General features: G+C 40.8%; 1 protein-coding gene across 1 annotated transcript in view; it reads right to left on the bottom strand.

Annotated features, from left to right (window-relative positions):
* The window catches only part of il1rapl2 (interleukin 1 receptor accessory protein-like 2), a 248,458-nt gene that overhangs the window by 53,430 nt on the left and 182,145 nt on the right, over window positions 1–12,883 (bottom strand). Inside the window, 1 exon segment of the mRNA XM_037781185.1 lies at window positions 4,855–4,987. Within this exon segment, the coding sequence (XP_037637113.1) occupies window positions 4,855–4,987 (133 nt within the window).

Genomic DNA, 12,883 nt, shown 5'->3' with positions numbered 1-12,883 from the left:
ATGTCATTGTTTTGTGTTGTTAATTTATTTCCAATAATAAATATACATATATTTGCATAAAGCAGCATATTTGCCCACTCCCATGTTGATACAGTAAGAGTATTAAATACTTGACAAATGTGCTATTAATTTGCCATTAATCGCAAGTAACTACCTACAATCATGTGATTAATCATGATAAAATATTTGAATGGATTGACAGCCCTAGTAATTTACTTTGGACTTTGGTTAGTATGAATTCATCAAAGTCACACAACAGCCCAAACAAACTAGCCGATCAAAGCAGCGGCAGACCAGCGACCCCTGTCTGACTCGTTTCTCAGACTCTCCTGAGGATATTCCTTTCACCTCACCGGCAGTCATGCTCTATTTATTTACATTTCATTCTGATGTTCTGGAGATAAACAGATAAAGTAAATCAATAGCATGGAAATATCCCAAACAAATCAAAATGAAATAGGCATAAATGCCATCATTTGTCCTCAGATCATTATTATGTGAAACAAGCTAACACATTAGGTTAACTATTATTTCAACAAACATTCACAATGATAATTATAATGAATAGAATCTACTCCAGATCAGATTCATCTTTCTCCGTCTGTCCATTGTTCACACTGAATCTTCCATGGTTTCTCAGACAAACAGAAGCACATGGCTACTTATTATGCAGAATGATGTCATCGGACCTTCCTGGTGCAACTGCCCTGGGACCTCAGATCAGATATTTAATCTAACAATCCTTCTTGGTTGGCATCATGTAGCGTTCCATGTAGCAGTGATATGATTGAGGGCTATACTCAAATTAACTCAATAACATAATATCCTTAATATGACTTTAGGTCTTCTGGCTACGGGCCTTATGAAAGCCCTTCACTCATATTAATCTGGCTGAAGTACGTACAGTTAGCTATAGGCTAATAGCAAACATTCCAGTTAGTTTGCAGGTAACACCATTCAGGACAGTGGTTAGCTACTTAGTTAGCTAGCTAGCGATAGCATACTCATGGATTTCGTCCACTTCTTTCTCAACACATTTCTTGTAAATTTCCACCAGGAGCAGGATGTGACATCATCTTAAAAGGAGTAGTGACCCTGCAAGATCCCCAGTCTTTGTAAAATATGTGACTCTGTGACTTTAGATGAGAGAGGGTGTTACACTTCAAAGTCTCCTCCTTTATGGTACACATTAGTTGGTGCATAAATTAAATCTTTAGTTCAGTGATTCTGTAGCGCTGCAGCATACTAGTATATTAAAGCGTAGATTCATGTGCTCTAATCCTGGATACCTCATCCCATCTCTGCTCTCTTCACAGAGCACTCACACAGCATTACAGAGGCAAAGTTATTACAGCAACCACCACCACCAAACTCCACCAACTACACTCCACTACCATTTTAAACATTTTCAACCTTTACAAAGTCATTCTCTCTGCTTCAAAAACAGATACATGGAAGAGTGAAAAGAGAATTCCTGACACATTAACTATGCTCATTCAGAGCTCACCATGGCTTTGCTACTCTTTCCTTCTAAAAAACTTGAAAAGAGACAGCACTGTGTAGCACCTGAAACCCCAACATATTCCCCATGCATCTGTCCATTAAAGAGAGCAAAGTAGAAGAGCATGATCTTTTTTTTTTACCTTCATAAATTTATATTCAGGAGGAGGTTCACTGAGAGCAATACTCTTTTCTTCAGGAACGCCCTGATCACATTCACACCTGGTAGCTGCCCAGTACAACCACAGTCTGATCTGCTGGCCACTGAGCAGCTCCACTGGAGCAGTTGGGGTTAAGGGACTTGCTCAAGGGCACATCAGTGGTGGTAATGAAGGAGAGGGGCAAGTGCTGCTTTTCACTTTCCCACCCAGATTTATCCTGCCGGTACGGGGGATTGAACCGGCGACCTCCCGGTTCCAAGCTCGCTTCTCTAACCTTCAGGCCACCATTAACACATGATCATTCCCAACCTCCAAACTGTACATGCTGTTGCTCTATACACATATAGCCTGTATATAAAGATGGATAACACGTCTCCACTTCCTCTGGCTATGCAAAATTGAAGCCAAAATATCCTGGATATGGGAGCTGCCATCTTGAGTTTTTTTTTTTTTTAAAGTTATTTTTAAGTATTTTATTGATAGGACAGTGGATAGAGAGAAATGACCACAGGCCGGATTCGAACCCGGGTCCACCGCTGTTAGGACTGAGCCTTGGCGATACATGGGCGCTCGCTCTATCGACTGAGCTAACCAGCCGCCCACCATCTTGAGTTTTTGACGTCATTTGGAGCCAGAGTCTGCGCATTAGTGATCGGGGGGATTGGAGCCGTGGTATCAAGGTCCCGCCCACACACCCGCCCGAGCCAATCATGAGCCAAGCACCGCCGCAGCTTGCTAGCGTGAGCTATCTAGCTGCTACGTTAGCACCACAGTAGCTGTTTGGCTAGAAAGACACAACAACTAACCATAATATCTCTAGAACTACATTCATAACCAAATTGACACATGTTACAAAGACTTGTGATTTTTAAGCAAAGCTAAATTTACATCTCACCTCTCTTACAATTCCTGAGCCGCTGGATCCTCGACTACTTCACTCAGAGCAGCTGTCAATCACAGCTGTCAATCATGACGTCTCACCCCATTTTTATCCACCTTATTCCTAGCCCCCATGATGCCTTGCGGGAGTTACTTCCACAGTAACAAGGTTTAGTTTTTCTAAACGCAGATAACTGTACTTAAACTATCTGTAGTCTAATGCTCCCTGCACTCCGTGCCATAAACTGCCTTACATTTTAAACTGTACAGAAAATAGTAAGTAACTGGCTGTCATTAAACCAACGCTACAATGCTGAGTCCTCCCTACACATGAACATCATACCTGATGTCCTCCTGGCTCTGCTGTCAGTCCTTTTAAGAACTCGGCGTCTCTTCTCCGCTGCTCTTCATAGCCCAACTAACGTACACTAACTATATTCTGTTCACTAACGATGTTCTGTACAGATGACATTGTCTCGCCGATCGATGAATAAATACTTCCAGATCGTGCGTAATATTTACATGTGTGTCATATTCAGTTCCTCCTCTTTCATTCCTGACCGAGCCAGAGACATCCTCCATTTGTTCCTGTGAGGTTTATTCTGAGTGAGTTTGTGAGGTGCACACCGTGCGCCCACAGCGCCCGGAGGAGAAGCTCCAGCACCGACTGCAGCTTGAGAGGGGAGATGACTAGAGCAGCAAAAATGTACATTTCAACTTAATTTATGCTTCTCACAGTACTGTGGTCTGTATGAAAAGATTATTCTGCTATCACACATTGTTAAATATATTACCCTTTGTTGAATAAATGTTTTAAAACAGGCATTTTTAACATCAATGGTGCGCACTGACAACTTGGCACTGCAGCAGCAACTCTGTCAACACAGATGCTGTTTGCACGTAATCCTGTGCCCAATATTGATGTTGCAGCAGTGTTATTTAATAACACATAAATAAAGTTAACATTTATTACATCAATTGAATATTTTGACATTTAAAATGTTCATTAATCGCCGTTGAAATCATGTTCTGCGCTCTGTACGGAACACCATTAAGCTTAATGATCTTCCTACACAGGCGGAGGCGTCCAACATGCTTGTCAAGCTCTCAACAACAGAGGAGTGCTGCCTGGCGTGGCGCTGACGGGCAAAAAGTATACGGAACATCGTACCACAGCTCCGCGATGACATTTTAGAAAATGCCAATTTAACGTTAAATGTCTGTTAAAAATAAAGCAGGTTTTGTAAAATGAAGGTGAATTGCTTCTCAAAAGAAGCACCGTTGGTGGACTAACTAGCGTACTGCTACTTCCGCTACCTCACCGTAAGTTACGGACATAATCTTTTCTACAGTAACACCCCCGAGAATAAGGCGGATAGCATCAAATAACTAATTTGACACTTGAATGATAGAAACCATCTTTGGGGAACATTTATTTGACGTGTACTTTGACTTTTTAGTTTTTGCCCATGTCCCACACACTAACATGGAGGGGGCAGGATTTATGATACTGCAGCCAGCCATCAGGGGGCCATCCAGATGTTTTGAGTTCGCTTTTGGGGAGCTGTCATGACGTCCAATTTTATATACAAACTATGTTCAGACATAATGGCCAAAGACGATGAAATAATTAATTTTAGTAATTTATGATGATGAAAATATATTGTAATTGCAGATGAATTGTACCTTTAACGTACTGTTTTCTACATGTTGGAGGGAAATAGATAATGTATTTATCCAACTGCTTTAAGGTAACATGTATGTTATAGATACATTTTAAAGTAATGTTCCCAAGTACTACACTCAGTGTGTATGTGTGTGAGACCATGAGTGTTCTGATGGTTTCCATGGCGATGTGGCAGGTTGTTCTAATGATATTTGACGCCCCGCAGACAATCAGGCTTTTCCCAGTAGAGCCCACTGTAATTGGTCCCAATAGGGGAGAAAATGAATTCAATTTAACTTTATTATTAGTATTCATCAGTTTTTAGGAAAGTTGAGAAGAAATGTGTCAGAGAACCCTCAATGAGTCATAAATCATATGAGAGCAAATTAGATACTGACAGTGTGAGAAATGCAGCTGGAGTCGAGTCTTTTTCAAAAATTAATTAACAATAGAAACCTGTAAAGTTGAGAGGCTGTAATTGATACTATACTGTCATGCAGTGTCTTACAGAATTATGTACAATTATGTATTTACTCAACTTTGGTTCATTTTCAATTTACATCTACTATGGTTTCTTTATTTGGTCTCCTCTCTTCCAGAAAATGATTAGAGATACAAACTGTATATGACTGAGGCTGGTGTATTTACCTGACTTCACTTTCTTTAATGTGTCCCGCTAGTTCTTCCACAAACTTTTCTCCTTTCATCCAGTAGATAATGGGCCTTCTGCTTTCTCCACTGTAGCCAAAGAACGCCTTGCAGTCCAGACTGAGGGGCATACCTGCAACACAAACCACAACACTGTTACAATACAGACGACAACAAGAGAGACGGCAACATGATTCACACTGTACGGTATCTGAAACAGCCACTGCAGTCCAGACTGACTGTCTGCTGCTGTCAGCCCTTTCTTTCTACATTGAGTTTGCCTTTTAATGGCCATTTCATTTCTTTATAAATATCATTTATATTTATTTTAGACAGAGAAAGGTTAAGAAACGTGTGGTAATTTGTAAATAATAATAATAATCCTCAATTAAAACTCCGTACTATATTCATTCATGGAGCTCTGCAAGTCACTGCATGTTCTAGAACACTGTCCAGCACATATTTCTGAATAAAAGCCTTGTGTTAAGAAATGAAGGAATTCTGTCCACAGAAAAAATACTTGAGGGCTTTTATTTCGAAATGAAAGCAGGAAGTGTTGATTTAAAAGTAAGTCTTTACTTTTTTTTCATCTCTGTAACATATTCTACAGATAGGCCTCGAAACTGTAGTAATGTTGCTGGTAAGATGTTAATATACAGTCAATAGATCACCTTCACTGTCTTTTGTTGCTGTTGAAACGCGCGGGGCACGTGTCAAAAACACGTGAAACCTCTTTTCTTCTCAAGAAGAGTGGCAGCTGAGTACGCGTGTCACACGCGGGGCAGTGTGGCTGCTCTAACCTGTTACACGGACTCCGGAATAAAAAACAACAGGTAACGCAGCCGCCACGCGCTGCTGACGTTCCTGGTGTGTCTCAGGCTTTAACATGCATGCTCAGTGATCCGATCACAAGTGGACAGCTCTAATACAGGTGTGCACGCACTCAAGACGCATTGAGGACGCATTGAGATCCGATTGCTCGGACCATTTTTCAGAGGCCACATTTCTTCAGCAGTGTGTACGCAAATGTGTCCTGGGCCACATTAAGGACCGCCCTACTCATCTGACACCCCGCTGGATCCCTGAGGTCTCTGTGCTCCTTATGTGAGTAAACAGAAAGACGGCGAGCGCTTGTCTGCCTCGCAGCACGGAAACGGGTCCACTGTGCTACTACTGTATCCTGTCGATACAACTGTATTTTATTAAAAGATATCTTATCTATAGGCTACATATCTACAGACTATCAGACTGGGCACACAGAGTTCGTTATTATCATACTGTTGGAGATGTGTCGGTGTTTTTGTTCCGGTGCTCTGCACGGAGCTGACATCCGTCCGCCCGCCTGCTCGCTCTCTCGCTCTCATCCCCGGCTCTCTGAAGCTCTGTACCTAGCTGTTGCCCGGCAAAGGCAGCGGTGCCGGCGGCAGTTACAATAACCTTTTATTTTGATGTTAATAAAATGTACCCAAATTCATGGATATATAGGATATTACTACTGACATTCCTGTAATATTACGTCACAACATTCCTGTAATATTACGTCACAACGTCTGCTGTATTAGTGTTTACTACAGTAACAGAATATTGATTCATATTTGATCAGCGCTGCCTAGTTTGACCGTTTGATCGGAGTTTGCGAGTGATTGACAGCTGCTCAGAGACAGCAAGGCTCCAGCTCGGCTCTGATTGGTTGTTTTGCTCCGGTCTGTGAAATCTTACAGATGCCGTTAGGAGCACCGGAGGGACACCGGAGGACAACAGAGGAACATGATTTTTTTCAGGTTACCTGTTTTCATGTACTACTGTCAGGATATAGTGTTTTATAAAAATAACTTTTTTAATCATATTGCCTCCAATCTCCCCCTACTTCAGCTTTAATGACAGGTCTGTGTGACCGGGCACACAAGTCCGGTCTCATGCATGAAAGTCAGTACATTTGCACTTGCCTCAATTAGCACATACTCTATTATAATGACAGCTTTCCATCATCAATCCTTTCATCCATTCAGATGCTAAAAAAAGCAAAAAAAATGTGTTATTTTACAGGCTATTCATATACTCTGATACTCTGTACTGGACTAGAGCTAATGCAACAGGTTCTGTGATTCAATACTTATATTATATTACTGTTGGAAGAAAGAATCAAACAATACTGGAAACACGCACGCACCACACAACACACACACACACACACACACTTAAGCACACCGCATCCACACATGCTCTCACCACACCCTCCTGTAAGACCTTGAAACCAGCACTCTGTGATTACAGCTATCAATGGCGATGATGGAGTATTAATGAGCATTCTAATGAATGCTACCTCGTTAGGCAGTCAATTAGCAGATAATTATGATAGACCTCTGTATTATCATAATGATAGCTCTATCAGCACAGTCTACAACCAAACAATGAATAACAAAGCTGAGTGTATATCTGTGTGTTTGTTGTTCAGATGCTCTTGAACTGAATGTTGACTCTAAACATATTTACATTTTAGACATTTCCATACGTTTATGCAGAGTGAGTATAGGAAAAGCTTCTGGCGCAACTTTCGTCTTTGTCCTTGTGCGACTTAATTCCCGTAATTGCTATTTTTCAAAAATAACTTCCAACTGTTAAGAGCAACAAAGGTAAAAACTTTCACAAACTGGTTATCGGTTGAATAAACATGAGGTTTTTTATCAATTGGTCATGGCGAAATGCAACCGTTTTCATATGGAAATGCCAGATGATTGCTTTATGTTTGGTTCCATTGCTTCACTTATTCTGATTGATGGAAGAAAGGGGCGTTTTGTCTGTCTCTCAAAATGATAATTTCGAACAAGCCGGAGATGAAGCGGTCTGCAAAGCTTCATACATCTTGTCATGTGTGTGTTGTGCGTGCTCATGGTGTGTTTTGCTTGCCTTTGTGCTGACAGCATCCCTGTACTACACACACACACACACACACACACTGCAAGAAAAAAAATGAATTAGAGTGAAATTACTTTAGCTTGATTGTGTGTTTGTGCCCCTTGTGTGTGTATGTAGGATTGTTTTAGTGTGATCCGCAGTAATTGATTAGCACCCTGAGGGTGTGGTTTGTGTTCTCAGCATGTGTGGTGATTACAATCATCAGCTTTGTTTTTGCTTGTGTGGCACGAGGGTGTGTGTGTCAGTCTCCCTCACTCAGAACTACCAGTACTGACTTGCTCGTCTCATACAGCCGAGCTGAGTCATCATTTCTGTTTGTGGCTAGAGCAGCAGGGTGTTTATAAGAGCGTTAAAAAAAAAAAAAGGTTTGGTGCTATGTTGTTGTCGTTAGTATCAAAGAAAGACTGTACGAATGATTGACGGGACTTTTTTCGAGTTGGTGCGTCATCATTTCGCACCGATACTGCGTGCGATCACACCTAGACTGTTCTATCAGTGTCAAGCGTACATGAAGAACTCTCTGCCCAATCAGAAGTGAGTATACTTCAGAAAGGAACATACGGGTACAAAAAGTCAAGGGGGAAAGGAAAGAAAAACGATGATCCCCTAGACCTTCAACTGCAATTTGGAGGATGTTTGAATTGTAATTTTAACAAATTCTTATGCATTCATTTCTCGTTATACCAATATTTGTTGTCTAATAATTATTTTGCGACCTTTGCCCTAACCTGAGTGTTCGTGATACCCTTAACGTCCGTTGTAAAGGCAAAACTAAAAGATGCATTCTGGGTTTGCCACACAACAGAAAAATGTGTTACTAACCACCCAGCCGAATTTTGACTGATTAAAAAAATGGCCAAGTATATAAAATTAGCTTTCAAAATCATGTAAAAATCATCAGTATTGTCTGCTCTGAGACGTTGGGGGCGTGTCACTGAAGGCGCTGAAACCTGAAACCTCTCTTAATACATCCATGGCTGAAACCAACGCCCACTAGAGGGGGAAGCTGCAGCCTGTCAGGATTCCTCAGTAGCGGCGAGTGAACAGGGAAGGAGCCCAGCGCCGAATCGCCGTCCGATGGGTGGATTGGGGAAATGGGGCCTGAGTCCTTCTGATGGAGGCTCAGCCTGTGGACGGTGTGAGGCCGGTAACGGTACCCGTCCACGCAGTCTGTTCGGGGGGATTCAACTCAGCGGGTTAGGGACGGCCGCTCGGTGTGGGTGGATCCCCTCGCGGATTTCCTTTCCCCTCTTCCTCACCGGGCGCATTTCATCCGAAGTGTTTCGGTCGGCTTGGAAAAGGCTCGGGGCGAGGGTGGCTCGCAGCTTCGCGGCTGCGAAGATTTACAGCGCCCCCCGCCCAGACCTCACTGCCGGGAATGTGGACGAAGTGCCATCTTTTGTGGTCCTGATAGTCTCAAAGACATTCATGGCCCTGGTACTCACTGACTGACTATTCATTTTTAGTTTAGTTTAGTTTACAGAAAAATAATAAATCGACATAGGACATGGGATGGATTACAATCATGAAAAATACAATACAAAACAAAATCTGTTATGAAAATACCAAATGTGAGACTTGAAACCCACGATTATGTCAATATGAGTCACATGCTCTACCGACTAAGTTAACCGATATAACATTTGACAGCATTCTGGATTTTTTATTTTGCCTTTCAAAAACCACGGTTGTGAAGATGGGTGGAGTATGTTAAGGATGACTCCAGTGTGTCATCGAGCCATGATTTCAGCCCCGCCTAAAACACCCTGAACACAAAACTGACCAAAAACAGTTTAAACGGTCTAACTCCACAATCCAGAAATACAACGTTCCACAGTCTTTTGCAACATGTTTTTTAGTCATTATTTTCCAACATTTATAATGTGTTTAGAAACAAAACTCTGAATTTCCTTTACCATAGTCTTTAATAAATGAAGGTTGATCCACACAGGGAAGGGGGGACTTCTATTGTATTCTGTTGTTTCCTGCTCTAGCTGCAGTGTGAACAACAACCACCAGGTGACACATGTGAACAGTCCAGTCTGCAACAGCTGTTAGAGAGAGCCGAGCCCTGCATTTTTGCTCCTCGTACAGTAACCTACAGTACAGTAACTGGAACTTAACGTGGGGCATCGCTGTCACCTTAAAAAAAAAAAAAAAGAGTCTGTAGCTGCCATCAGAGTTCATTTAGATTAAATATAAGAATAATTGTTTTAGTAAAATATTTTTACTTAAAGGGACTGTTTGTAACTTCTTACATGTATAAATCAATCCGGGTCGGTGTCCCATGCGCACTCGCGTGTGGCTACGCTGTTCAGACAAGACTCCAACACAAACTACACGTAAGCACCAAAACCTCTGGTTGTATCTAGTGAAGCCCGTCTGTTAAACAGTGTTGGCCGCGGTCGGAGGACGCGGGGGAGACCGTAGCTTTGGTCTCCAGGACCGAGTCTCTGCTGTACTCTGCTCCTCTGCTCCTCTGCCTGCCTTCACTCACACACCGCGCTCGTTCTTCGCTCTTTGCGCTCCACTCTCACCGTGCATGCACGCCACACTCCACACTGCAGAAGAGTTAGTAGCTCTGAGAATATCTAGTGAATGTACAGTGGACGTTTGTGTAGAAATACTGCTGCAGCTCCAGACCAACAGAGGTTTCCCGTGTCTTGTATAGTGACGTGGCTCCGCAGAGAGAAAACGTACCGTCTCCGACCAAAAACTCCGATGTCTCCCCTGTTCCCATCCGGCGCGGTCTGGAGGCTGAAGCAGGAAAAGCCAACACTAGGATCAGCATTGATTCATGGAGAGACCTTCGTCTGGTCCAGCTAACATTACTGCCAAGCAGCTGAAATATAGAGTGATACTGTGCTTTTAGCTGACGTGTGTCTCCTCACTGTTTTGAGCGATGCTCCGTTCATGTCTATGTAGAGCGAGCACAAGCGCACAAGCTTTCGTTGACTTAACAAGTGTCGCTGTTAACAAGACATTTCTGATTCTTACAAACAGTCCCTTCAACATAAATATAATTAAGAACATACACATACGAATATAGGCTGAGTCTAAAAGTATCTGTAAAATATTTCAACAACGGAACCATGTTTGTGCTACAGTTAGGTCCGGTCATTATTATGATCCCCGGTTAAAGTCCCATATCGTTCTTATTTTCAGGTCATACTTGTTATTTTGTGTTTCTACTAGAACATGTTTACATGCTTTAATGTTCAAAAAAAACTTTTATTTTCCTCATACTGTCTGCCTGAATATACCTGTATTCAGCCTGTCTGAAACGCTCCGTTTTAGTGCATTTCAACGGAATTGCGTTGCTAGGCAACAGTTTGGGACACATTTAGAATGTTTATGTTTAAAACCGTGTAATGGTCTAAATATTGTATATTTGTGACATCATAAATGGACAGAAAATCTAACAGCTTTTTTTCAAATGCACAATTTCTGAATATGGGCTGTGTGTGTTTTTCCATATATTGAGCGTTTTGATAGTTTAACAGTATTTATAAAGAACTTAAACCTGCTTAATAATATTAAAGACATGAAGATCTCACTTTTTACAATATGGGACCTTCAAAGTAGAGCTTTGAAGACATGTTCATCTTCTTCTACTCTGTTACCGTCTACGAGGGACACACGACTGTTTTCCTCCAAAAGGGGGCGTGGTCATGCGAGCTTACTCTGGATGACGTATTGCCGGTCTGACCTATGTTAACAAAATTCCTGTTACTCCTAAATCCAAACCAATCTGATTCCAGTCTTTGGAACTTGTGTTCAGCCTGACGGACTCGTCTGTGCTCTTTAATGCAGCTTCTCTGACATTCAGAACACGTAGCTGCACGTAACGAAGCAGCTGAATGTGAGCATCAGACCAGACTGTGCTTTGCCCTTGGTTCATTTTTTAATGCTGCTATCCAAGCAAGAGGAACTGCTGGTTATCAGACGCCGACATCTGTTTCCTTCAGCCCTGTGTTTTCAGGTCGTGTCCTGTTGTTGGTTCAGACCATATTCTCACTGCATTTTTCTCTATTTGATTTGTTCTCACCAGCCAAAGTTAACCAAGTGAAAAGGAAACAAATCCTCCACAGGAACACTGAACATGATCGGTGTGAACGGGCCTCCATTCAAATAGTGCCTCTGTTGTTTCTAGTGTTTCACTCCAATTCAGTTTCATTAGAATATTTGGTTAATATTCCTCACAACCAGATTACCAGAAATAAAATGACAAAGTAACAGTAAAAGATACATCCGTATCAGTAACACTGTATGAAAACCATCATTTATAAATAGTGATTGACAGTTAATTAAACTAGTTAAAGTTATTTTACAGTTAACGATGACATGATAATGTTTACTAATTATAGTAATGCTATCATTTCTGTTACTTATCATTAGTTTGTGTAATCTGAAATAATTCTAATTATACATTGTATAATGTATCATAGCTGATAGGAGAGACGATAACAATTACATTCTGATTCCATAATACACTATCTATTAACAGCTTATTGTTTCACACATATAACATTTTAGATAGTATATTAAGTATTTGTTAGTGATTACCAAAAACAGCTATAGCATTACATAGATTAATGGACCAGAAACCAATTATTGACCATTAACAAATGATTAACTATATATCTAAAATATCGTTTATAGATGCTTCACAAAGTATTTATCAACCATTTAACAAGGTATATAATCAACTTTATAATAACATCCAAATGATGTTTATAGACGGTTTACAAACCAGTTATTAACCATTAACAAAGTGTTACAAATATCTAGTCCATCTATCTATGTAATATTTAGATGCTTTAAAACAATTTCATAATCAATAACAAATACTTTCTAAATATATCTAGTATACAAATGTTAAAATGCGTGCATACAATAATAAACAATCATAGCATTACTTACATTATTAATTATAATTTCATTGTTAACAGTAAAATAATTATTAACTGAGATTAATTAACAATCAATTTACCATTTATTAATGATGGTTTATTATAAAGTGTTACCAGGTGTTAAAGCTGACTAACATCTTATATTCTTTATATCTAACAATGGATTCAATACTTTCTAATGTGAAAAAGTGTTGCTGAGA

This window comes from Sebastes umbrosus, chromosome 9 (genome assembly GCF_015220745.1).
Source record: "Sebastes umbrosus isolate fSebUmb1 chromosome 9, fSebUmb1.pri, whole genome shotgun sequence".
Taxonomy (NCBI): Eukaryota; Metazoa; Chordata; class Actinopteri; order Perciformes; family Sebastidae; genus Sebastes; species Sebastes umbrosus.
The sequence above is the reverse complement of the archived record's forward strand: the minus strand, read 5'-3'. Positions and strand labels throughout refer to the sequence as shown.